This window comes from Nicotiana attenuata, chromosome 3, assembly GCF_001879085.1.
Source record: "Nicotiana attenuata strain UT chromosome 3, NIATTr2, whole genome shotgun sequence".
In the NCBI taxonomy this organism is placed as follows: domain Eukaryota; kingdom Viridiplantae; phylum Streptophyta; class Magnoliopsida; order Solanales; family Solanaceae; genus Nicotiana; species Nicotiana attenuata.
This window is the reverse complement of record NC_031991.1, coordinates 71782538-71810232: the sequence shown is the minus strand read 5'-3', so window position 1 is coordinate 71810232 and position 27695 is coordinate 71782538. Positions and strand designations below refer to the sequence as shown.

General features: G+C 35.4%; 2 protein-coding genes across 3 annotated transcripts; both read left to right on the top strand.

Annotated features, from left to right (window-relative positions):
• LOC109224088 (protein DETOXIFICATION 16-like) lies at window positions 3321-7399 on the top strand. Its single transcript, XM_019388658.1, has 8 exons — window positions 3321-3774; window positions 4804-5348; window positions 5456-5542; window positions 5650-5706; window positions 5789-6027; window positions 6496-6614; window positions 6785-6871; window positions 6941-7399. The coding sequence occupies exons 1-8, from the start codon at window positions 3478-3480 to the stop codon at window positions 6998-7000; spliced, it is 1491 nt and encodes a 496-aa protein (XP_019244203.1). The 5' UTR covers window positions 3321-3477; the 3' UTR covers window positions 7001-7399.
• Window positions 22019-24320, top strand: LOC109224087. Of its 2 annotated transcripts, XM_019388657.1 has the most exons (4): window positions 22019-22256; window positions 22370-22456; window positions 22987-23406; window positions 23860-24320. In XM_019388657.1, exons 1-4 carry the CDS (start codon window positions 22118-22120, stop codon window positions 24162-24164), a joined length of 951 nt encoding a protein of 316 aa, XP_019244202.1. In that variant the 5' UTR covers window positions 22019-22117; the 3' UTR covers window positions 24165-24320. The 2 variants fall into 2 exon arrangements, with proteins under 2 accessions (XP_019244202.1, XP_019244201.1); XM_019388656.1 differs by having other exon boundaries at window positions 22987-24320.

Here is a 27695-nt window from a genome sequence, read left to right as displayed (position 1 = left end):
TTGGAGGTCCATGGTAGAATTAGGCTTGAATTGACAAAAGTTGAAATTTTGATATCGGGGTTGGATAAGATTTCCGGAAGTTGGAATAGGTTCGTGGTGTAATTTCTGACTTGTGTGCAAAATTTGAGGTCATTCGGATGTGATTTGATAGGTTTTGGCATTGTTTGTAGAATTTGAAAGTTTTGAAGTTCATTAGGCTTGAATCCGTGTGTAATTCGTGTTTCTGATGTGGTTCGAGGTGATTTGATGATTTGACTAAGTTCGTATGATGTTGTGGGATATGTTGGCATGTTTGGTTGAGGTCCCATGGGCCTCGGGTTGATTTCGGGTGATTAACAGAAATAAGTTTGGAAATTGGAAGATTGCTGAAGTTAAGCTCAACTGTCATAATCGCACCAGCGGATGTCTCATCGCAGGGGAGAGCCGCAGAAGCGAATGGGAGATCGCAGATGCGAGATTGGAGAAGTTGGGCAGAAGGCGCAAGTGCGATGAAGTTCCTGCACCTGCAATGGTCGCAGAAGCGGATTATGGGGCGCAGGTGCGTGTCTGGACCGTAGGTGCGATGGGATTTCCGCACCTGCAATGATCGCAGATGCGCTCAGTGGATCGTAGAAGCGGAGATTGGATTTTTATTATTTTCCGCAGAAGCGGAATTTGTACGCAAAAGCGGTTCCGCAGATGCGGTATATGAGCTGCATGTGCGGTTTTTTACTTGGCATAAAGTATAAATAAAGGACTCCGGGAATTCTTCTCATTTTCACATTTTTGAACACGGATTTTGGAGATTTTGAAGAGATTTTTGAAGGTTATTCGAGGTTTATCACTGAGGTAAGTTTCTTGAGCTTAACTATCCTTAGCCAGGTGTTTTTCCGTTGATTTTTCCCCTTAGTTAGTGAGGTTTTGAAGTGAAAGTTGGGGGTTAGGGCTTGGGAATTTGGAGAGTGAACTTTGGGGTTTTGAGTGACCAAATGAGGTCGGATTTCGGTAAATTTGGTATGGTTAGACTCTTGAGTGAATGGGCCTTCGGGTTTTATAACTTTTGTCGGATTTCGAGACGTGGGCCCCAGGGCCGGGTTTGAGGCGATTTTGGATTTTGGCTATGAATTGGTATTTTTCTTGTGGAATTGATTCCTTTAGCCTATATTGATCGTATTGTATTGCTTGTGACTAGATTCGGGGCGTTCAGAGGCTGAGTTGAGAGGCAATGGCATTGCGGAGTAGGATTTTTGCTCGGTTTGAGGTAAGTAGCGCTTTCAAACTTGGTTCTGAGGGTTCGAAACACCTAACTACGTGTTATGTGGTTAGTATTGAGGTAATGCACATGCCAATTGACGGGCGTGCGGGCGTGCACCGTGAGAATCGTGACCTGGTTCATTCCATGGCACCGTTTAGTGACTCTTTCTTGTTGATATCCGTATTTCCATCATGTGATAAGTAAATAAGCTGTAAACCATGCTAGGTATTATGTTTAGGCTCTACGTCGGTACTGTTGAGACCTCTAGTGGTCGTTTCTTACTGTTATCTCACTGGTTTCACTGTTTATTTTGTACTCAGTCATTTTTATGCATTTCATATCATAGCTCATTCTTAGTTGATATTATTATCATAGCATATCATATTTTCCGGGCTAATTTCCATGACATTGTGAGCTCGTGGGTGAGACTGAGAGTGATGACTGAGTGACGCCGGGAGCCTGATTATGAGTGAAAGTTATGGGATCGGGCTGCACGTCACAGCGGTTATATTGATTTGTGATAGCACTTAGGTTGTAGTATCCCATCCGGAGTCTGTAACACACCCCTAGTGAGCGCGGATGATATTATTGACGGATGGATTTTCCTGGACATGGATTTGTCCGAAGTATTGATATCTGGAGATGGATTTCTCTACAAGGTTGGATCACCCTTTTTCCTCGGTACCGGGTGACTTATAGTCAGTGTTGAGTATATTCCGGGATGGATTTCCTTGGGCCGGATGGCCATATATGGTACCGAGTGGTTGAGTATTTATATATACCTGGAGATGGATTTCTCCACAGGGTTGGATTGCCCTTTTTCCTCGATACTGGTGACTTACAGTCAGTGTTGTATATATTTCGGGATGGATTTCCCTAGGCCGGATGGCCATATTCAGTACCGAGTGGTTGAGCACTTGAGAGTGGGAGTACATTGTGCATTTCATACAATCGGTGCATTGGCATGTAGAGGTAGTTGAGTTATACATCTTAAACTGTTTGGATCTGTATTTACTTTATTGCTTTGAGCTGTCTATTTAACGAAAGCATGCCTACGTTTCTGTACGTTGTTTCTATTATATCTGTTGAGGTTAAGTTCGTCACTACCTTCCAGTCCACGGTTTGGACTCGTTACTTACTGAGTTGGTGTACTCACGTTACCCCCTGCACCTTTTGTGCAGATTCAGGCAATTTTAGTCCCAGTGGCAGTCGCTGATTAAGGCTTCAGGCTTTAGGAGACTACCGAGGTATCTGCACAGCGTTCGCGGGCCTTGACTCTCCTTCTTTATCTCCAGATGTATTTCAGTTTGTTCCTTTAGACATTGTAATAGACTATCTTTTTCTCTAGACGCTCATGCACTCAGTGACACCCTGGTTTTGGGCTGGATTGTATCGTATTTTGGAATTTCTTATGTTTCAAACAATTTCTTTAAATGTTAAAAGCTTCCGTTAATGTTTTCAAACTTATGGTTGTTGTGTTGGTTTTGTTGAGTTGAGGCTGACCTAGTTCCACGATAGGCACTATCACGGCTGGTCGAGTTTTGGGTCGTGATAATCTTTTTGGAACAAATTAAAAAAAAAAAAGACACCAACAAATTAGTTGTGAAAGTGAAGGGTCATTTGGTTATCACGATGAGATAGACAAGGATATTCTACGAGATTAACTATCTGATCTTCTATTTGAAAAACTAATTTACCATTTTAATACGTTCTCAAAGATTAAGGACCCCTTTGTCCATTGATATTTTTTCTTTTTAATTTTTTTTTTCAAAAATGAGTTTGTACCTGAAATTTGCAAGTTTGAGAAAAAAATATCGAAAATGAATTTTTCAAAAACCAAAAATAGTCTTGACCACTTTTTCAAAAATTTCAGAAACTTTTTTCTGTCACTCACAAAACTGTAACCATTTTTTCAAGTGAAATACACGTCTAAACATAATTTTAAATTTCAAATTTCAAATATTATTTTTCAACTTAACTCTAAATATTTATTTTTTTTTCTTCCAAAAATTATACTACTATACTCTTATGTCCAAACGTTCTATTTACCCCTATCCCACCAACCAAACATCCGTGAGAGTATTGTTTTGTCCCATTTTACGTGGAGAAGAGAATTTCAACCTCCATTATTGACCGCAAGTTTTAATTACTATAAATTTCCTTCTACCACTGGCTGCGTATTCGAGACTCGAGAGAGAACTGAAGAGGAGAGGTCCAGAGCAAAGACGACAGAGGTGACCAAAATGGAAGGAGAATATGAAAAATCAGCCTCTGTCAAGACGCCATTGATAGTGGACGACCGTGAAAAGCAGAGTCTTTTTGATGAAACAAGAAATATTAATGGTAGTTTTAGCAAAGAGCAGATTGTAGAGGAAGTAAAGAAGCAAGTATGGCTAGCAGGACCCTTAGTGAGCGTAACCCTTTTGCAGTTTTCTTTACAGCTTATAGCCATTATGTTTGTTGGTCATCTTGGAAAATTGCCTCTCTCTGGTGCTTCTATGGCTACTTCCTTTACTTCTGTTACTGGTATTAGCCTATTGGTGAGTTTTCAGCTTTTATATCTTCTAGTTTTCAATTTAAACATTCAAATCAAAATAGCAATACTAATTGTAGTTTCAAAGCACCCAATTTATCTGTTGCCTCTTAAAACCTATGTTGTGTGTTTCTTTCAACTTGGTCGAATCTCTAGAATCACTTCATTTTAATGCTAGTTATCACAAAACTTATTAAGTCCTATTACCTCAATTTTTTGTCCAATTTTAATGCTCCGTATCCTGCTTTCCAGCTTGTTCTTCTTGCTTCCTCGGTATTATTTTGCCATTTCTTCAATGAGATTTTCCCTTAACTTTCCAGTAAGATTAGTGTCATAAGGATACGTGTAGTACGGAGTATTTGGTTAGCCCGACTATTGGTACGGGCTTAATCCCCCCTTCCCCCTTCCAAAAAGATAGGTAGATTAAAAAAAGGTAAGCTCCCGCTATGCGCAGGGTCCGGGGAAGGGCCGGACCACAAGGCTTATTGTACGCAGCCTTACCCTACAATTTTGCAAGAAGCTGTCTCTACGCCTCGAACCCGTGACTTCCTGGACATATGACAGTAACTTTACTAATTACGCCAAGGCTCCCCTACAGGTCGATCAAACATGCCCAAAAAGAAAAGGACTTGATTCAGTAGCTGTGGGCCTGTGGTGCGTCATCATTTGGTTTTGGATATCCTTTGCCTAGAAATTACACAATCTTTACTTTAGTATTAGTAATGTCTGGATATTGCTCCGAATAATTGGTGATTCCGAAGCTAAGAATTAGTAATCTGTTATCACTTTGCAATGACCATGTCGCATATTTTTGTTGCTGTTAGTGTAAATATCATAAAATTGGAGACACGATGATTAAGTCGTCATTGTTCATGTTATTGCTAAGTTGCATGGAATTTGAAACACACTCTTAACAGACAGGAAAGAAATAGAGCATAATTCAAGATTCTTTTTACTTCATGACATCAAAATCTACTACATTTAATTAATGTGGGTAGAGTTCTTAAGGAAATTCTTCTTCCCTGTTTACAAATAGATGGGGATGTCAAGTGCACTGGACACATTTTGCGGGCAGTCATATGGAGCAAAGCAGTATCATATGCTTGGCATTCACATGCAGAGAGCAATGATTATACTTTCACTTGTAAGCATACCTCTTGCAGTCATATGGGCAAACACTGGCCCTATTCTGAAGTTATTAGGCCAAGATCCTAGTATAGCAGACGAAGCCGGTCATTATGCCTTGTATTTTATCCCCGGTATTTTCGCTTATGGATTGCTCCAATGTGTTGTAAGATTCTTACAAACACAAAGTATTGTCATCCCTATGGTGTTATGTGCTGGAGTTACAACTTTAATCCACCTCCTTGTCTGTTGGATTTTGGTTTTCAAGTCTGGCCTTGGTGGCAAAGGAGCTGCTCTTGCATGTTCCATCTCTTACTGGCTTAACTTTTTGTTTTTGGCTCTTTATGTCAAGTTTTCCCCTTCATGTGCAAAGACTTGGACAGGACTGTCAAAAGAAGCTCTGAAGGATATGCTTTCTTTCATTAGACTCGCAATTCCCTCGGCCATCATGGTCTGGTCAGTCTACATTTCTTGATTTACCCAGAAGTAACACGAAAAAGAAAAGTAGTACTACTAGTTTAATTATTGATTGTTAACGTGTCTACTTTTATGATTATCAACAGCTTAGAAATGTGGTCATTTGAGCTAATGGTTCTGCTTTCTGGCCTTCTTCCAAATCCACAGTTGGAAACCGCGGTGCTCTCAGTCTGGTTCGAATTATTCACCTCTCGTTTAATGCAGTACCTTCCGATTGGTTTATCAAGCAAAATCTTTGATTTTCAAGCATTACTTACTGATACGCTTCATTGGTTCCTAGTCTTAATACAGCCGCAACAGTTTGGATGATCCCTTTTGGACTGAGTGCTGCTATAAGGTTAGTCATCGGAACATGTATAACTTTGGTTTGTATTAATTTGTAACAGTGTTGTGAACTAGACATGTTTTGCGCATTGCAGTACACGGGTGTCAAATGAACTAGGAGCAGGTCATCCTCAAATTGCACGTTTGGCGCTCTATGTTGTACTGGCGGTGGCTGTTACGGAGGGACTTGTGTTGGGATTGGTCTTGATACTGATACGTAACGTATGGGGATATGCTTACAGCAATGAGACTGAAGTCGTTAGATACATCGCCACGATGATGCCACTTCTTGCTGCATCAAATTTCTTGGATGGCCTTCAATGTGTTCTCTCAGGTTCGCACTTATAAATGTTGCAACTGATTTTTCCTGAAAATATAGAGTTAATACATTAAGTTTGTATCCTTTACGACGAGGAGTAGTAAATACAAAGAATACTACTTCCTACCCTCTGCTTAAAATCTTGCATATCTGCCTTTGAGTAAATACTATTCTAAGATCCTTTTTCTTTATAATACAAACTGTCAATCACTATGATTCATGAGCATGATAAAAGGGTCGCTCTGTGCACTAAGCTCTCGCTATGTGCGGGATTCGAGGAAGGGCCGGACCACAAGAGTCTACTGGACGCAGCCTTACCCTGCATTTCTGCAAGAGGCTGTTTCCACAGCTCAAACCCGTGACCTCCTAGCCATATGGCAGCAACTTTACCAGTTACGCCAAGGTTTATTATGATTCATGAGCATGATCATGCGTTTTATTTGGAGTTGAAGAAGAAAAGGAGCTTGTGTATTTCACATACAGGTGCTGTTAGAGGGTTTGGATGGCAGAAGATAGGGGCAATTGTTAACCTTGGATCCTATTATCTTGTGGGAATTCCTTCTGCTGTCCTGATGGCGTTCGCTCTTCACATCGGAGGGAAGGTAACCATCTTACTATCACAGGTTAATTATCACTAGTACTGTGAAGATTCTTTACACTGTCAGTGTGTATAACTTAAAACCTTTCTTTAGCCTCTTAAAGGTGCAATTAATTTCACTTCATTTTCATAAAGTTTTGATTAATCTTTCCTTTTCTTTGCAATTACGAACAGGGTTTATGGTTGGGTATTATTTGTGCACTCCTAGTACAAGTGTTGTCTCTTCTTTTCATTACAATGCGCGCTAACTGGGAACAAGAAGTAAGCAACTCCCCCCAGCTTAACTGAGGATTTTATTCATAATTCTAAATAAGTTCTTTTCTTGTTTAGGCGCAGAAAGCTGAAGAGAGAGTTGAGGAAACAACATTAGCAGTGGAGAGAGTGTACTGAAGAATGTGCACCTTTTATCCACTTCAATAAAGTCAGTTTCATAAGTCATTACTAAACAAAAGATTTTGACCTGTTGGACGGTTTATCATCTAGGAGAAATATCTAAGAAACAAGTCTAATCTAGTTTTCTAGTTCTGCTATGTGCCATATTATTGAGCAACAAGTCCAATGGCTTTCTTGATACAAATTTAAGCTACTTCCTAAAAGTTGGAAAAATGTTGATGCTAGAGACTGAGGTGTAGTTGATGTTGGTGGAAAAGTGTTAGTATGTACCTTTCCATCCTAGTAAATAGTAATAGTGCGGGTCAGCCAATTGAAAAATAGCCACTCTCACCAAATTTAAAATTCCACAACCATGTCAATGACTTTTTTTCGATTACATGGGCTGAAAATTGGCTTTTTCTGAGTTTTATCCCTTTCCACCTGGGAGAACAAAGTAAGAGGTAGGCTTATCAGTGGGTCAAAGTTTGAACTTTGAACCAAGGGGCTTTTGCATCTATACTCGGTTTTGAGGTCACAATTGAAGTTATATCCACTTTGCAAACCTACCCACTTTATGATCAACTTCAGACTTATCGGGTTTGAAGTAAAAAAAAAATTAGTCTCATTGCACTTAAGATGTACTTAAGGCCAAATAGGTCAAGTGCAACCAATGGTTTCATGCACTTAAAGCTAAATAATTTTGAAGTGAAAAAATTGCACTTCAGATGCATTTAAGGCCAAATAGGCCTGAAGTGCAACCAATGATTTCATGCACTTAAAGCCAAATAAGTCTGAAGTGAAAAAATTGCACTTTAGATGTACTTAAGTCTGAAGTGCAACCAACGTTTTCATGTACTTAAGGCCAAATAGGTCTGAAGTGCAAATTGCCCAGAAACAGAAATTTGTTCTTCGAATTAACTATCCAATATAAGATTTAATACCTAAATCTACTCCAAATGAGCTCAAATTTGAAACATAACCTCCAAATATCATCAAGAACAGACCCTAATCATCAATTTGTCAAAACAACAATAAATCTAACAAATCCATTTTGCAATTAAGAAAAAGAAGAAGAAGAAACCCTAAGCAGTAGTAAAAAGTAAAGCACCACCGCAGCTCATCACTGTAAAAAATCATAAACTACTTTAAAATATATTTGCAAACATCATATAAAAGCACTATCACTCGATGAAGAAGGACGAGAAAAAGGCCTGAAGTTATTTAAAGTTTAAACTTTGGGTACTAATTAAAAAAAAATTAAGAAGTGAGTGCAGATTAAAAGAGGACGATGAAATAGAGCGTCCCGTGCAGTTTTTACTCGAACCACCTCGTATTTGAGATTTCATGCCCAAGTCCATTCTTCATTATTAGGCCCAAATTATGTCCATAAGTCGACGGGCCACCTGTGAGATGATCCTAATCCTGCGTTCAGGTGTAGAACTACTTTTTTCTAAAATTCTAGTACCAAGTTTAATAAAATATTAATCAGTAATAGATAATTGTGAAAATGTAATATGCTCGTAAAGAAAGGTAGATGTTCTTTCTTTTAATACAGGAGCTAACGTAAAAAGAGAAAAGTCAAGAAAATACCGAACGAAACTAACATGCAACCTTTTGCAATTCAAAGCTCATTTTAAAGTTTCAGGGGAAAACAATTTTATCGTTATATATATATATATATATATATATATATATATATATATATATATATATATATATATAAAATCTCTTATGTATAAAAATAAAGATATATCGAAAGATTTGACAAAAGAAATTACTAATGGATTGCAAAACCAATTAACCTTGTGGTATGTGGTAAGTAGGGGTGTATATGGACCGAGTTGGTTCAATTTTTATCAAAGTCAAACCAAACCAACTATATCGGTTTGGATTGGTTCGGTTTTGTCGGATTTTTTGGGGGTTTTCGGGTTTTTTTTGTTGTTACATGAATATTATTTCAATCTTACTTTGTTAAAAGTAAATATATGTTTAGTGAAAAATTGAAAAAATTGACAAACATATGATCTATTAACATATGTTTATGGGAGAATTTTCTTAGTAACATATGGTAGTTATTTGTTTGCTCGTCTAACAATAATTTTTCGTTGATGTACACTTTCAAGTTTAAATGTATTTAATTATTAAACATAAAATTTAATATGATACCTATATAATGATATATTCTATTTAATTCTAAATTATATAAATACCACTTCAAATTCGAAAAACATATAAGAATTTAATGGATCTATGAATATGGAAGAACGAAGAGATTGACGCATTTCACTAACACTTGATAAGAAAGTGATCATGCAACCCATTATTTAAAGTTAATAAAAATAGAGCACTTCATATTGAACTAAATATTACATCCCATAAGAGAATCACAAATATTTCTAAAATTTTTTTAGAGCCTGTTTGGAAAGCCACCTTGGAAATGAATTTGGTGTAATTGATTGTAATTACACAGTTTGACATGTTTTTTTGGCCAAGTAATTACTTGGTCAGCATGTAATTGGGTGTAATTGGAGGGGTGTAATTACACTCTGCAGTTCTCAAGGGGGAGGTGAGAATTGGTGGTAATTACACTGTGTAATTACAAGGTTGCCTTTTAGTTTCTTTCCTTTTTGTCTTTATTTTAATTTATTTTCTTTATAACTTTTTATTCTGTTATTTTATTTTTACCTTTTAATTTCTTTTGAAATTTTAAAATATATTTTTCTTCGTACATTATTTATCTTTTATTTCTGTACCTTTACTTCTTGTGATTCCTTGTAATTGCTTATATTTTATTATTTATTTATTTATTTTATTATTATATTTTTTGAAGCTACATATCCTAATATTAAAAGTAATGAGCCATTAACAAACTTGACATATAATGAGTGATGCAATTAAAGTGAAATTTTATTGTTGTATGTGGTTATAAACTTATTATATTTCCTAATCTTAAGTTGTAGTGGAACTTACTATTATTATGTTGGAAGTTGACATATGTTAAACTATTTATTTTTAAATTTTAATTGTGTTATATTCGTGGTTCCAATTTACTTGTTTTAGTAGTATTGGCTCGCATTGCATGTTGTTCATTTTTTTAGCTAGAATTGATAGATTAGTTTTGTCAAACATTTATATTATGTTATGACATTATATTTATAAATATTAATTTATTTTATCAAAATGAATTCCACGATGTTCTTACGAAATACATATTCTTAGTTTTGTAAGTATCTAAACTAAAAATTATTAATTTGAAAAATATTATAAATTATTTTTTATAATATTAGTTATAAATATATGATTATTAATTAATGTATATTCAGGAAAAAATATTTTACATCTTAAATACCAAATATAATATTGTTTATACTTAATAAAAAATTTTGGGCATATATTTATTATATTAACTTTTAAGTTTTGATAATTACTTCATTTAAAATTTAATCTAACTGTGTAATTATATTTGTGCAACCAAATAATAAACTTTTTATTACACTGTAATTACACTACGACAAACAAACAAGTAGTCGTAATTACACAACTGTATTATTACTAGGTTGTGTAATTACTACCCTAGTAATTACACCAATTTTTATTACCTGGTGTGTCATACCCCAACCTCGGGGAGCGCGACCGGCGCACGACCGAGTGAACCCGATCGAGCAAGCCTATCCAGTCTTTCCTACCCGACTCATTCATGATCCGAAAAGAGAACGTATCACCATCTGTTAAACAGGGGAGAGGTCAACTATGTAAATATGAAAATGTTGCTAGTCCATTTTTACTTAAACACCATATGCCATAATTAAGTTTCAAAAAGTACATACAGTTGACAATCTAGTGGAAGAGTTTCAAAATACAATGTAATCCAATAGCCATCCCGACACCCATAGTTGACCCACATAAATGTCTACGGAGCCTCTAAGGATACAAAAGATCAACATGAAAATGCCGGCAACAAGACCCCGACTATACCTCAAAATATGAAAATTTACACAAAAGAAGGATTACATAAACCCTGGGAGTAATGGGGCTCACCAAGACTGCTGTAAGGAGAGAAAGAGAGCACCACTATCTGCGATCGGCGCTATCTGCGATGGAACTACATCCATTTAAAGATGTAGCGCCCCTAGCAAAAGGGATGTTAGTACTGTCGAATAGTCCTAGTATATAAGGCAAACACAAATCTTATTGGAATGAACAGTGAAAACAAATAGAAGTCAATTACAAAAACCAACAAGTACTTCACAGAATTACAAGGAATCGCCAAATAAGGATCATATAGTTCCGATTCATTCTTTCCATCCTTTTTAGGTTAATAATCATTATTGCCAAGTGCCACAACTCATAATGCCACCGTATTTTTACACTGAGTCCAGTCTCGGCCCGACCAGCTAAGCCATCCCAAGTGAGACATATCCAAATTCACAATGTTAATAGAAATCCAACATAGGTGCCACCATGTGAACAACATGGCGTCCGATCTCGGCCCGATCGGCTAAGCCATCTCACTTGGGACATAACCTCTTTCAATTATTCATTTCATTTACATTTCTTTCCATCTTCTATTACTTGACACAAACAGCCCCATTTATTAAGTAGTTCCTGGCACTTGGGCACATTTATAATTTAAGTCTTCCCCTTTATTATTCGTACAAGGCAGCGTCATCATCCATGTTACTAAGTGCTATCATATAAGCCATGCGCACATAGGGAAAGAAAAGAAGGGCTTGAAGAACATAATCACATTTTCAAATAGCATGATTTCTGGGTAAATACTTAGAACAATTATGGAACATAAATCTTCCAACCCAACATATTAAGGCAAACCATTTAGTATGATCAACTCGGAACTCACGCCAATTATTCAGACACCAAGAGTTCAATTCTAAGAAGAAGAGGGTTAGCCATACATACCTTATTTGAGTCTTTCCCAATTCCTACGACAAGTTCCGGAACCTTTAGCACCTTCAATCTATTTAACAATGTAGCACAATTGAACTCATTATTAGGAAATTGATCATAGCCCTAGCTCACTTAAGCATTATATCAAACATTATGTGTTTGTTGGGGTCCATGGCCCCTTTTTAGTGGAAGATTTCCCCAACCCATTCCCTATTATATCAAGGTAACCACCATCATCCCCATGAATTACCTCACTAAAGGTCCATTTTAGCTACAATAGGGAATTGAGAGTTTGGGTGATAGAAGCTTACCTCTTGGAAGGGAGACCTAAGTGCCTTGTTTGTTATTCCTCAAGATATTTAGGCTAGGATCTGATGAACAATGGATGGAGACCCCTTCCCCTCTCTTTGATACTCTAATTATCAGAGAAAATATGCTGAAAATAGCCTAAGGAGGGTGTTTTAACGGAATGTGGGTCTTAAATTAAGAAAATGGGTGCCCCGACACAGGATATGTGACCGCTGGTTATGCGTTCCGCAAAGTAACCGCAGAAGAAGCCTCAAGAATTCAAGTTTTCTGACCGAGTATGCGACCGGTATGCGGTCCGCATATCTGTTCTGCGGTTGCATAATGCTCCGCAGAACTTCCCTTCGCAAAAATTCAAGGCAGGTGATGATAGGCTATAATTACATATTTTAGTCGCTTATTACACTCTAATTTACTGCACTTTAGTTGAGTTTGCGCTTTAATCGCTAGTGTCTTGCACTAACTGTGTGTTTTATGCCTTGTAGGAGTAATTCAGAGCTATATAGATGTTATGGAATGAATTTAAGTGATTTGGAGCTTTGAATCTGAGTAAAAGCCCAAGGATACAAGCCAGGATCGCGTTTGGGGGTCAACAGATGATAGTTAGAGCGAACGAAGAATCGAGCAGGTATATTGTGCACTGTCTAGTAAAATAGATATAACTTTTTGCTCAGAACTTCATTTTGGCTCCACAATATATGGTTGGAAAGATAACTCAAAGGGCTACAACTTTCATGTTTTAAGTTTTTCCAAATTCGGAACAGAACAGGGTGAAAAATGCGCAATAGCGCGGTCGCGCTAGTTTTAGCGCGCCCAGAAACAGAACACTTGTCAACTAGCGCGCCCAGATGCGCGTCCAGGTGCGCGACCGCGCTAGTTAAGCCCGGGAAAAGTGTCATTTTTCACATTGGAGAAGGTATAATTGTTTGGTCCCAACCCTACTTGGTATATATACATAGGAGAACGTTTTTTAGAGGAATTTTTGACCAAGGAAGAGCACAGAGCCGCCGTGGAGGCCGGGTTTCATCTTTTCTTCCACCAACTTAGTCTTTTTATGTTTCTTTGTATGATTTGTTGTTTTGCTACCATGTCTATGTGGAGCTAAACTTCACGTTCTAGGGTTGTGGTTCTTTCATAACTATTGTTATTCGGATATTGATTTTGATTTCTTGATTTATCGTATTGGTTTATTTGTTCAATATTGCACTTAATTATTTGATTGCTTGATCACCAATTGAATACTATCTACGAATCTAGAGTTGAACTCGAAAGTGGGAATTCTAGATTGCATATAGGATTGAATAGAGCAAGTTCTTGAACCTGGGCATCGGGGAACGGATTCGCGGTTAGGGTAGACATATACCTAATTGCCTTGCTTGGTTGATTTACAGGAATTATAAATGCGTTCTTGTTAGTTCTAATTCCATAGACATATAGGCGTTAGGTTAGCTTGAATAGGCGAGTAAGAACTCGACAGATTCTTATGAGCAATATTAACCCTGTCAACCAATAAACTAGATAAATTAATTAGACAATTCAATTGAAGAATACAATAGGAATGTTAGATAGCCCATAACCCTAGATCGTTTTCATTACATTGATATCATAAAAATCTGCTCTTTCTCTGTCCAAAGTTCATTATTTATTTTTATTTATTTTAATTAGTTTAGAATCAAATACTTCTAGGTTTAATTCTTGTCTAGATAATTAGGATAGTCTAATTTAGTTAACAGTTAATCACAAGTCCTCGTGGGTTCGACACCGACTTTTAGTCACTTTATTACTTGCGTGTGTGTTTGGCCGCAACAAGTTTTTGGCGCCGTTGCCGGGGACTTAGAAATTAACTATTCTACTAGATTGGATTTTTACTTTTTGCCTATTCAAGTTTTTATTTTTTTATTTTTAACTTAGTTTAATATTTTATTATCTTTGTTGACATGGCATCTTGGAATGAGAATTGGTCAAATATTGGTTATTCTTATTATAGTGATCCTTGTCCATATTGTGGAGGACCACACTTGTGGCAAAATTGTGCATCTCAATTTGATGTGTGGAATTTTTGTAATATGTGTGGTGGTCAAGGTGGCCATTGGGATGGTTGTCCTAATTCTTATTATCCTTCTCAGAGTTCTTATTATAATGTTTCTAATAATGTTTATGAGTTTGATAGGAGCAAGGAAGTGGAGGATATGGAAAGCATGGCTCATATTATGGACATGATGAGGCAAGTAGTCGAGCTACAAGATGAAAATCGAAAGGCTGCACAAAGAATTAGTGCAGCAATCATGAGAATGAAGGCCGAGGCGGAGGAAGTGGCTGAAGAGAGCGAGCTCCCACCAGAAAATAATTTTGAAGAAGCAGATATAGTGAGCCAATCTTGGCTAGAGGAACAAGCTCAACTTATAAAATCTCATGAGTTTCTCCGTCATGGTCTTTCAAATATGACAGAACAACTAATAGAAGCAAGAACTGAGCTCAGGCAAGAGATAGACCAATTTGGCTCAGATATCCATGACTTGCATGCTCAATTGAATAAAAAGGTTGAGGCGTCTGATGCCCTACAACCAATTTTTGTGGATACTGGCCAGCTTGTGGAGCGGAAAGAGGAACTTCAACTATTCGACCAAAATATTATTAATGATGCCAAGGTTGACGAAGAGTGCGAAATTGAGGATGTCAAAAATAATACAATTTTGGAGTTAGAGCGTATTGGACCTCATTCTAAACACTTTTCAACATTATGTTTGGTTGGTAACATGGGAATTGATCCATTCNTAGTAGACGTAGTACATACGGGCAAGCCTATGGTGCATCTATGTGGCATATGAATTTTCTTTCTGAGAGTGAGCGAATTTTGTCTATCTAAGTTCCTAATTGTTTTTAATATTATTATTTGTGGAACTACTCTCTTGTGTGATGTGAGGGCATGTGATTCACGAAGGAAAGGTAAGTCTTGAACTCTGTATAGAGTAATTTGAATAAGTATGAATAATGCATGGCGCGTGAGAGTCGACTCTTGAGGCAAAGATGGTACACTACTAGACGTAACTTTGGTGATTTGTTCTTGGTGTGATACGTTAGGGAAAAGCTTAGTGAAGGAACCTCTATAGAGTATGGTGGATTGCTCGGGGACTAGCAATGATTTAAGTGTGGGGTGTTGATAATAGGCTAGATTCATGTAGTTTGGCAACTGTTTATGCCCCAACTTGACTATGCTTCACTGTTCTAGGATGGTTAAATGACGATAAATTGGCTCTAATTGTGAATTTCATGTTTTGCAGGAGCAAATTGCGCCTATGAGGACTTAGGACAGTGCTTGGAGCTAAATTAAAGCAAGGGAAGCCCCTCGGAGCTGAGTACGTGTGAAAGAAGAGAGAAAAGAAGAGATAAAATGCTGAACCATCTTAGCGCAGCCTTAGCGCGATCGCGCTAGTCCAGAAAATCGAGGCAGAACACTATGCAATATGCGCGGCCACTAGCGCGGCCGCGCTAGTTCAGTCCGGAGCGTATAAGTTCAGGGGTAAACTTGGATGTTTGGGGGTAATTCCACTTAACCTATAAGAGGCCCAGCTCGCCCAAAGAGACATTATCAAGGTTTTTACAATTTAGTTGAAGGCAAGAAGAGGCAAGAGACAAGGAGGATAATTCGACATCGAGTTCTACCTTTCTTCCTTTTGTATTTATCATTCATGTTGAATGTTGCTGCTATTATGAACACGATTATGAGTAGCTAATTATTTTTTCTAGGGTTTTAATGGAACCTGTTGAGGATGAACTTCTTGTTATGTTAATATAGTTTTCCGGTTTAATCTCTATCTGTTCAACTACGTTCTTGTTGTAGTTAATTGATAGGATCCTCAATTAGCTGTGCCTATTTAGTATGTATTACTCGGGAGAAGTGCATATTTAGGTAATTGTTGAACAACACCACTCCCAAAGTATATGAGGAATCAATAACCGAGGGTTTAAAGGTGGGATTAGGGATAACAAAACCTTGGGTGCGATCTAAAGTGAGCTTAAAACCCAGCTAGCGTAACTCGGGAGAGTGCGTCTAGTAAATTGTCGTAATTACTCGGGAGAGATTTACGGTAGTAAGAGTGCTCATGATCGATAGAGACGATTAGGCAAAACTATGCGAAACATACTAAACCTGTGCAGTTAATCAGTACACTAACATAGTAACAGATAATAAAAACTAAGCAGAAATAAACGGGAAGGGCAACATGCTATGGGGGTTTCAACATGAGGAATTACAACAGTAAAGAAATTTAAGCAGTTAAAACACTTGAACCAATAGCAGCAAATGAACACAACAAACAGAAAATGCGCACGGCATCACCCTTCGTGCTTTTACTCTCGATCCTCACCATGCAATCAATAATAAAAATGTGCACGGCATCACCCTTCGTGCTTTATCACTCTTCCTCAGCGTATGAATAATATTAATGTGCACGGCATCACCCTTCGTGCTTTATCTCTCTTCCTCACCATATGCATCAATATAAATGTAAATGTGCACGCCATCACCCTTCGTGCTTTATCACTCTTCCTCACTATATGCATCAATATAAATGTAAATGTGCACGACATCACCCTTCGTGCTTTATCACTCTTTCCTCACCATATGCATAAGTATGAATGTGCACGACATCACCCTTCGTGCTTTATCACTCTTTCCTCACCCAAACAGTAAAACAATAACATCCCGGCAAGGGAATCAACAATGGAAACAAATACATCCCGGTAAGGGAATCAGCTATAACCAATCTCGTTCCAACAGTTATCTTCACAAAATGAATTTCAACTTGAGCCAATACTCAACAATGGTCAAATACCAAGAAAATATCATAAGTCTTGTTCAACAGGGACAATCTTCAATTAAAGCATGGATAGAACATAATAAGAATCACAACCATCATAATATAAGACTCACGAGCATGCTTGACACCAATATATAGATACTCGTCACCACACCTATACGTTGTACACAACACTAACACGTAGCAAATAAGACACAACGCCTATTCCCTCAAGCTAAGGTTAGGCCAAACACTTACCTCGAATTCCACAGCCAAACTCAAGCCTCAAATGCCGTTTTTCCCTCAGATTTCGTCTCCAATTCACTTGTATCTAGCCATAATTAACTTAACAACATCAATAAATGCTAAAGAATTCAACTCCAATGCTTAATTATAGGTTTTCTATCATTTTTCCCAAAAAGTCAAAAATCGACCCCGGGCCCGCTTGGTCCAAACTCGAGGTTCGGACCAAAACCCGATTACCCATTCACCCCGAGCCCAGATATGCAATTGATTTTGGAATCCGACCTCAATTGAGGTCTAAATCCCCAAATTTTGAAATTTCCAAATTTCACCCAAAAACACCTAATTTCCCATGAAAATCCCTAGATTTTGTGATGAAATCTTGTAAAAAGATGAAGTAGATTGAAAGAAATGAGTTAGAAATTGTTTGCCTATGATTTGGGGAAGAACTTGTCTTTGGAAATTCGCCTATGGGAGCTTAGGGTTTGAAAATTTGGAAGAATGAGTTGAAATCCCGTCTAAGCTGGGCTTTACACAGTTGCAGGTATTGCATTTGCGATAAAATGTTCGCAATTGCGAACTCGCAAATGCGACCAATGCTTCGCAAATGCGAAGGTTGGCCTGGCCTACTGCCTTCGCAAATGCGAACATTGTTCACAATTGCGGCTACTGTGCATGTCGCATTTGCGACGATGAACTTCGCAAATGCGAAGGTCCCCTGCCCAGCCCAGTCTTTGCAATTGCGATGAGCCTTAGCAATTGCGGTGCTCGCATTTGCGAGCCAGACTTCGCAAATGCGAAGTCTGCAGACCCGCAATCACACCAACAATTTCCTTAAGTCTCAAAACACTCCATAGCCCATCCAAAACTCACCCGAGCCCTCGGGGCTCCAAACCAAACATGCACACAAGTCTAGAAATATCATATAGACTTGCTCGTGCGATCAAATCAAAATAACATCTTAAACAGCGAATTTAGCCTCAAAATCAATGAAATTCTCAAGAACACCTAAAGTTACTATTTTCACAACCGAGGGTTCGATTTATATCAAATCAACTCCGATTCTTACCAAATTCTACAGATTCCACTTAAACATTATTTTAAACCTGTACCGGGCTCCGGAATTAAAATACGGGCCCGATACCATCAGGAACACACACCATTTCATTTTCAAAAGTCTTTATATTTTTCAGCAAATAATTTTCTTTAAAAATTCTTTTCTCGGGTTAGGGACTTCGGAATTCGATTCCGAGCATACGCCCGAGTCCCATATTTTCCCACGGACCCTCCGGGACCGTTAAATCACGAGTCCGGGTCCGTTTACTAATAAAATTGACCAAAGTCAACTTAAATTCAATTTTAAAGGCAAAATTAGCATTTTTATCAAGTTTTCACATAAATACTTTTCGGATATACGCCCGGACTGCGCACGCAAATCGAGGTGAGATAAAAGGAGGTTTTTAAGGCCTCGGAACACAAATTTGACTGTTAAAACAAGAGATGACCTTTTGGGTCATCACAATATATGTAAAAGTATAGTATATCATAATTTCTGAAAACTACCATACTCTCTTTAGTTGTTTCCGACAACAAAGAGGACTATAGGATTACTAGTTCTAGTAAGTAGGGGGGGGGGGGGGAGGGGGAGAATATATTAATATTATCTTAAAACGCTATTACATTATTAAATAGAAAAATCATAATGCAATTTAAAGTTCAAATAACGATCATTGGCGAAAAATCTTTAGGTGTAACGAGCATGATATATCCTTGGGTGAACTATGTAAAGATCTCTTACGTATAAAAATAAAGATATATCGAAAGATTTGACAAAAAAAAAAGTACTAATGGATTACAAAACCAATTGACCTTGTGGTATATGGTAAGCAGGGGTGTATATGGACCGAGTTGGTTCGATTTTTATCAAAACCAAACCAAACCAACTATATCGGTTTGGATTGGTTCGGTTTTGTCGAATTTTTGGGGGGGTTTCGGGTTTTTTTTTTTTGGTTACATGAATATTATTTCAATCTTACGTTGTTAAAAGTAAATATATGCTTAGTAAAAATTGAAAAAATTGACAAACATATGATCTATTAACATAATCTTATGGGAGAATCTTCTTAGTAACATATGATAGTTATTTGTTTGCTCGTCTGACAATAATTTCGTTGATGTAAACTTTCAAGTTTAACTGTATTTAATTATTAAACATAAAATTCAATATGATATCTATATAATGATATATTCTATTTAATTCTAAATTATATAAGTACCACTTCAAATTCGAAAAACATATAAGAATTTAATAGATCTTAACATATGAATATGGAAGAACAAAGAGATTGACGCATTTCACTAACACTTGATAAGAAAGTGATCATGCAACCCATTATTTAAAGTTAATAAAAATAGAGCACTTCATATCGAACTAAATATTACATCCCATAAGAGAATCGCAAATATTTCTAGATATTTTTTAGAGTCTGTTTGGAAAGCCACCTTGAAAAATGGATTTGGGTGTAATTGATTGTAATTACACAGTTTGACATATTTGTTTGGCCAAGTAATTACTTGGTCAGCATGTAATTGGCTGTAATTAGATGGATATAATTACACTCTCAAATTCTCAAATGGGAGGTGAGAATTGGTGGTAATTACAAGGTTGCCTTTTAGTTTCTTTCCTTTTTGTCTTTATTTTAATTTATTTTCTGTATAACCTTTTATTTCTATTATTTTATTTTTTAATTTTATTTTTACCTTTTAATTTCTTTTGAAATTTTAAAATATATTTTTCTTCGTACATTATTTATCTTTTGTTTCTCTACCTTTACTTCTTGTGATTCCTTGTAATTGCTTATATTTTATTATTTATTTATTTATTTTATTATTCTATTTTTTGAAGCTACGTATCCTAATATTAGAAGTAATGAGCCATTAACAAACTTGACATATAATGAGTGGTGCAATTAAAGTCGAATTTTATTGTTGTATGTGGTTATAAACTTATTACATTTCCTAATCTTAAGTTGTAGTGGAATTTACTATTATTATGTTGGAAGTTGACATATGTTAAACTATTTTTTTTTTAATTTTAATTCTGTTATATTCGTGGTTCCAATTTACTTGTTTTAGTAGTATTGGCTCGCATAGCATGTTGTTCATTTTTTAGTTAGAATTGATAGATTAGTTTTGTCAAACATTTAAATTATGTTATGATATTATATTTATAAATATTAGTTTATTTTATCAAAATGAATTCCATGATGTTCTTACAAAACATATATTTTTAGTTTTGTAAGTATTTTAACTAAATATTATTAATTTGAACAATATTATAAATTATTTTTTATAATATTAGTTATAAATATATGATTATTATATAATATATATTTAGGAAAAAATATTATACATCTTAAATATATGATATTATTTATACTTAATAAAAAATTTTAGGCATATATTTATTATATTAACTTTTAAGTTTTGATAATTACTTCATTTAAAATTTAATCTAACTGTGTAATTACATTTGTGCAACCAAACAGTAAACTTGTAATTATACTGTAATTACACTATGATAAACAAACAAGTCGTCGTAATTACTAGGCTGTGTAATTACTACCCTAGTAATTACACTATTTCAATTACTGGGTGACTTTCCAAACCGACCCACAAAGAAAATTTTATGAAAAGTCTTAAAAGTACATATAAAAACTATATATTTATACGTCGGTTTGGTTCGTTTTTTACTCAATACCAAACCAAATCAAACTAAATCTGATCGGATTTTTTAATCAATTTGTTTTGACTTTTCAGTTTGAGGTGGTTTTCACGCCTACTCCTACTGGTAAATCCTAACACATCCATTTTTATGGGAAAATGACAACCACCTGGTTGAAGACGCTTAAGTTAGTGCTCTCCACTTCAATTCTATAAGAAGAAAGCAAATAATAATCAAGGAAAGAGTCGTTTGCTGCATAATTCCAATTCAAATCAAGAAATATAGTCGGCAGATTGTGTTACCACCTAACTCAAAAGGATAATTCAAATAAAACATGCAGGTAAGACTTTTTATTTTTTATTTTCTTTTCCTCCCACATCTGATTAATTAGGATGCATGTAATTACAAAGGTACCTCTTTTATAATCATATGCTATTGACCATATTTTTTTGGGTCCTAAATCCTATTTAACAAGGGCAGGTGACATACGTTTATAGCATAGATTAGTTCTTTGACGCTAATGATTTAGACTATAGATTACGTTTTGTTTCTATTTATTTCCTTTGTCATCCTAAAATTGATTATTGCTTGGTTTTTTAGTAACACATTCAACTTATTATAGGGTTGTAGGTAATGCAACATAAATATTAGTATGTGTTACTACTTACTACTAAGTGCATGTTCTAGCTAATAATTTTGGCTATTATTAGGGGAAGGAAGGTGACAAATATCAGCCAAATTAGTTGTCATTTTTACACTAATGGTAAGGCATTTATAGTTAATTTACTTATTATTGTAGTGGCTGTTGACTCTTCAAAATTTTCCAAGTGATTTTATAACAACTTTAGTTGAGAAGTTCCTTTCGAAGCTGAAAATCATGGCACGAAATTGATACCCAATGAAACACAAACGTCACCTAAATATTATTGAAAAAATAAAAATGATTGCCTTACCTGTAACCAACAATGTCCTTTTCTAATTCATGCAAAAAAATAAATATAATCATTCTTCACTAAGCAAGCTAGTTCAAGTAGACATGAAAATTGGTGTATAAATAATACTCCACTTTAGCAGCTTTTCTTTAGTGTTTTTGTCGACTCTTTGAGCCAAATTAAGTAGAGACTGTAGCTGCATTTTCTTACTAAGAGAAGAAAAAAAATGTATAATCCTATACTGGCAAAGAGCTTTAGCAACTATGAACGTAAAACATTTGGATTTGGTGCTTTTGTTGTAATTTTGATTATCGTGTTTAGCAGTTGCATGGTTTTCAAGTCTCATTTGCCTCCTCTATCTGTTAGTAAGTCCTCTGCATTTTAATTTTTAGCCATCATTTCCAGTAGTAATATTCTAATTTAACCTCTGTTTATAGCTTCACCAAGTTGAATTTGCTCTTCTTTTTTTCTTTTCTAGATGGTGATGCCATGAATTTACAATTATCTATAAATGCTGCTGAAGATATGCTTGTGATCAAGGACACGATCCTTCTCAAGAAATTAGGTTAGTCGACATACTAATATCCTATAGAATTCTTGTTAGTAGAGGCGGATCCAGAAGTTCAAGAGGATGGGTGCACTATTGTGAAGAGTTGGATTTAGAATTTACATTTGACGGGTTTAACTTTAATTTCTTAATTACCTTGAACCCACTACATTTTTAAAATTATAAGTTCAAAATTATATTCTTTTTGAAATTTTCATGATTTTCTCATATATATATATATATATATATATAGAGAGAGAGATCAATATCTGTACTCCGTGCTGAAACAAGACCGTCTCGAGTGGGAGAGGAGCATGGGTTCACGTGGACCCACGCCCCTTAACCTAGATATGTGCCTCCTTGTTACAATATCCCACATTGGATTCCGGGATTGTATGTTATCTCGTTATATGGTCTCGGTAATCCTCACCTCAAAAGCTTGCTTTTGATATTGACTTAGATCCAAGATCCATTTTCTTAACACGAAACTCATTGAAATTTGAAATCCCGAATTCTAATATTAACATTTAGATGAAACTATTTTGCAGAAACTGAGAAAAAGGATGCTAAGCCAATGTGTAATGTATTAGAACCATTGTCTGATTACTGTGAGACTAAAGGAGACATAAGAGTCCAAGGCAAATCCTCAATAATTTTCGTTGTGTCACATGATTTCAACACCTCTATTGGGAACAATTCATGGACTATACAACCTTATCCAAGAAAAGGAAATGCAGGGGCAATGACAAAAGTTAAATCATGGACAATAAAATTAGTAGAAGACGGCGAAAATATTCCAAAATGCAGTATTTATCATGGCTATCCAGCAGTTTTATTTTCACTTGGAGGATATTCAGGGAACCATTTTCATGATTTCTCAGATTTACTCATCCCAATCTTTTCAAATTCGCGACATTTTAATTCAGAAGTGCATTTTCTTGCCACGGATTACAAATCTTGGTGGATAGGTAAGTATCGAACATTGCTCAATATGTTGTCTAAGCACAAAATTCTTGACATTGACAATGAAAACGAGGTACATTGTTTTCTTAGTATAGTAGCTGGCCTTAAATCTCACAAGGAATTCAGCATTGATTCCTCAAAATTCCCAAATGGTGTGTCAATGCGCGATTTCAGACAGTTCTTGAGGAGTTCATTTTCTCTGAAGAGAGCTGAGGCTATTAAATTAAACAAAGATGTTGGTAAAAGGCCACGGTTGATGATTATGTCAAGGAAAAGATCGCGAATTTTATTAAACGAGGAAGAAGTTAGAAAAATGGCTGAAGATTTAGGATACGAGGTTGTCCTTGCAGAGGCTAACCTTAGTACAAATTTGTCAAGATTCGCGCAAATTGTTAATTCTTGTGATGTTATTTTGGGAGTGCATGGAGCTGGATTAACTAACATGGTTTTTCTCCCAGATAATGCAGTTTTAATTCAGTTAGTTCCTTTAGGAGCAATGGATAATTTGGCTAAACGTGATTTTGGAGATCCAGCAGGAGAAATGAACATAAGGTATTTGGATTATAAGATTGGTGTAAATGAGAGTTCTTTGGTTGAAAAATATCCACTTGATCATATAGTTTTCAAGAATCCATCATCTTTTTATAGGAAAGGATGGGATACATTTAGATCAATTTACTTGGATAAACAGAATGTGAAAGTTGATCTCAATAGGTTTAAGTCCACTTTGGTAGAAGCTCAAAAGCTTCTAGCCACTTTTTGATTTTGCACTCTAATGTACATTTTCAATTTTTGACCATCGCCTAATGCATTTTCCAAAATTGTATGAAAGATTATATTACAGTCAGATTTCTCTATAATAGTCATATTCTGTAACAACATTTTACTATAAAGGTTAAGTTGTGTCGTTGGAATCAAATTTCAATATTATGTTATAATATATGTTATCTATGAAAGTACTTCATTATATCAATCAAAAAAATATCGGAAGTGTACTATTGTGATATTGAAAAAATTTCAGCTAAAAAGAATCATTTAAAATATATAATAAGTTAGTTAATTGCTAATTTTCTTGTAATTGATGATTATTATATGCGATGTTACATAAAAGGCATAGCGGTGGAGAGTATTAGAGGAAAACATAATTTCAAAGATTGATGTTCAAATCTTCTATATGCTATACTGCGACCTAACATTGACTTGTGCCCTGATCAATTAGCACGATTGTTTTTATGAAAAAGATTTTATAAATGTTCAGAAAAAAATACAAAGGAATATTTTGGATAATTGGATTCTTCACCACACTTGTCTATAGTCTAGAGGTACCCAACTTTTCCTCCCAGACGTGCATTCCACCATATTTAGAGGAAAGGAAGTATTGGTAAAATGTCGCACTCTTAAACCAAACAACTTTCTTGGACCATTCAGCATTAGGGTTATGCATAATTTGGTAAATATCGAATTACCGTCCGAAATCAAAAATGTTGGTATTTGGTATTCGGTATGGTATTTGGTTTAAGTTTTTAAAAAAAATGGTATTAGGTATGGTATTTGATATTCTTTTAATGAAATACCGAAATGCCAATACCGTACCGAAATATATATTATATTATATTACACAAAATACATATTATTAATTATTGTTGGGATATATACTATTAACCATGGATTTGGTTTAGATATAGTATTTATTATGATAATATTGTTCATTCAATTTTAATAAAGTTTTAATAGATCATATATTAGTCGGTGTCCTTTGCTTATATAGTAGATGATTTAGTGTATAGAGTTTAGCTTATACACGGAAGATTAAATCATCGGTTCTTATAAGTATAAAGTTTGAGTTCACAATCTAATGATGGAATTGGACAAACCATCAGGAATGATTGTAGCACAAGATTAAATATAATTTATCTTGATTATGGGAATGGTTTAATTCCAACTTCTTGTGCTAGTACATTTTGTATGTATTGAACGGACCAAGTAGAGATAAGTATTTTATACTGACTTAATAAAATAAACTCTCTAGCCATTAAATGTACTTATACTCTTAATCTTGATATAATTATTATTAGCTGTGTATATTATTATTGTTTTGATTTATTAAAAGGCGAGATTCTTTCGTGGTCAATATGCCTGGTAAATTGGATAATAATAATGTACATTGGCGAAGTAATAGTTAGTTGATGGAATCCATGTCTCGGTTTAGAGATTGATGATACACCTTTATGAAAGCTTATAAGTTTTCATGTGTAAACCCGGCCGGTGGATTTTGTATCCGACACATGAAATAAGTTAAGCGAAAGTCTAAAGGAAATAATCAATAAATTAAATCGTCAGTAATTTAATTTAATTGATTAGTATCTGAATCTTAACATGGGGAGTTAAATAAGATTTAATGAATGAATTTCGAAATTGAATAAGGAGTGCAATTACGAATTTTTAGTGGAATAATTCGTAATTAATTATGGTGGATATTAATTTCGAAAATTATAAATTAATTCCATAATTGGAAGCCTTGTTAATTAAATTATGTGGTCCCTGTTGTGCCTAAATAATAGCAAATAAAGGAATCCTTTTTTCTGGTGGAAAAGAAAACCCAACAGGTTTTGGAAAAGGGTTTTAACCCTTAAAACTTGTGCTATAAATACATAAGATTTTCGACCTAGAAGAGGGAGCAAATGGTGGCCGAATTTCAGCCCCTTTTCCTTAGAAATTTCGCCCACACGAAATTACTATTTCCGGGTATTATTTATGGGTAACACAGTAGAAGACCGTGGAACGTTCGGAGATCGTGATCGTGCGGGTGGTGGAGAATTCATTGAGTTGCTGTAGAATTGGAGGCTCACGTGATAAAGGAGTTTTGCTCACGCTTCAAGAGGTAACCCGTGAAATCCCGTTTATGCTAGTTGTCTAGATTACATGTGATTTTGATACTGGGATTGCTTCCACTGCATATAATAATCCATCAATTGGTATCAGAGCCCACTCACATCTAATAATAACTAAGTTTTTCATGAAACAAGAATATCGTGTTTATGTGCGTTTTTGAATTAAATGTATATGTGATTTTCTGAAAAACTGCACTGTTGTTTTGTGAATTAACTGTGCAAAATTTTTGGATTATTCTTGTAATCATGAGATATCTGTTTTTTTATTGATATTTGATTGAGATTATCTGAATTTTTGGGGTAAACCCTAGAAAAATGCAAAACCCGATTTTGACCGAATAGCCGGTATTTTCGGAGGTCAGTGAACTTGACGGACTCCGATTAAGCTGAAATTTGGTGGGTCCATCGAAAACGACGTGGTGAGAAAAACTCACTGCTTTAGCAGTGAATCATGGTATTTTTCGGCGTTTTGAGATCGTTTGAACTTTGTTTTGGACGTTTTTCTATTTTCTGGAAATTATTTTTTAATAATTTTAATTCGTTTTTAATTAAATGGTGGTGGATGTGACTCCCCATGGTCTCCGTGATTAAATACTGGTGATATAATAGGTTTACACATTGGCTATTAGTAAATAGATATGTTGTTGAATTAAATTCAATAATAGAGATGTAGGATTTTATTCACTAGGTCTTACAAGGTATAATTGATATTGTGTAATGATATAATTATTTTGTAAGAAAGTGAAATCCTTTGTTTGATATCCTGGATGACTAATGATTGGCGCATTTGGCATATTGGTGCATAAAAATTTTCTCAAATTTTAGTTTATGTTTTCATGCCCTGCGTGATTGCTAGTCTTGGATCTTCGATGAAAAATTTTGTTCTCTGGTTGGAGGTTGTAATTAAGTGAACTATGACGATATTTTGTATGAGTTTTATATTATTGGCATGGCTTTTAAGCTGTGGTCCATAATCTGCCATAAAATAATTTTATGAGCTACATGTATCTTCACTTGTAAATTGAGAATTTTGTGAGTAATAAATAGTTACCACTAAAGTGGTTTGTTTATTTGAACTCATGAAAAATTCTTAATAAATTTGTACATGTGAAATTGTGTCTATTCATGGATTGAGCATTATGATTAATAAGTAGGATCCACAAAATGGTCTATTTATTTGAGTCATGAAAATCTGCTTAATGTACCATGTGAAAATTATCCTTGATAAATCTACATTAGTGGTGGAGGTTCCTAAATAGGAAAAGAGTTTTATCTTTGGGTACCAGTGAGACCAACTCCACCCATGAGAAGAGATATTGGAGTTTTCGCCGAACAAGAGAAAATATAATATCTTAGGTTCTTGTGTATTTATTAAAAGGATAATTATTGCACAAGAAGATATT

Excerpts from the sequence above, each read along its gene's own strand:
- LOC109224088 (XM_019388658.1), top strand. The coding sequence starts at position 3,478 with ATGGAAGGAGAATATGAAAAATCAGCCTCTGTCAAGACGCCATTGATA. Across the intron at positions 6,615-6,784 it reads CTCTTCACATCGGAGGGAAG|GGTTTATGGTTGGGTATTAT; the intron begins GTAACCATCTTA and ends AATTACGAACAG. Across the intron at positions 6,872-6,940 it reads GCGCTAACTGGGAACAAGAA|GCGCAGAAAGCTGAAGAGAG; the intron begins GTAAGCAACTCC and ends TTTCTTGTTTAG.
- LOC109224087 (XM_019388656.1), top strand. The coding sequence starts at position 22,118 with ATGTATAATCCTATACTGGCAAAGAGCTTTAGCAACTATGAACGTAAA. Across the intron at positions 22,257-22,369 it reads TTTGCCTCCTCTATCTGTTA|ATGGTGATGCCATGAATTTA; the intron begins GTAAGTCCTCTG and ends TTTCTTTTCTAG. Across the intron at positions 22,457-22,986 it reads GATCCTTCTCAAGAAATTAG|AAACTGAGAAAAAGGATGCT; the intron begins GTTAGTCGACAT and ends ACTATTTTGCAG.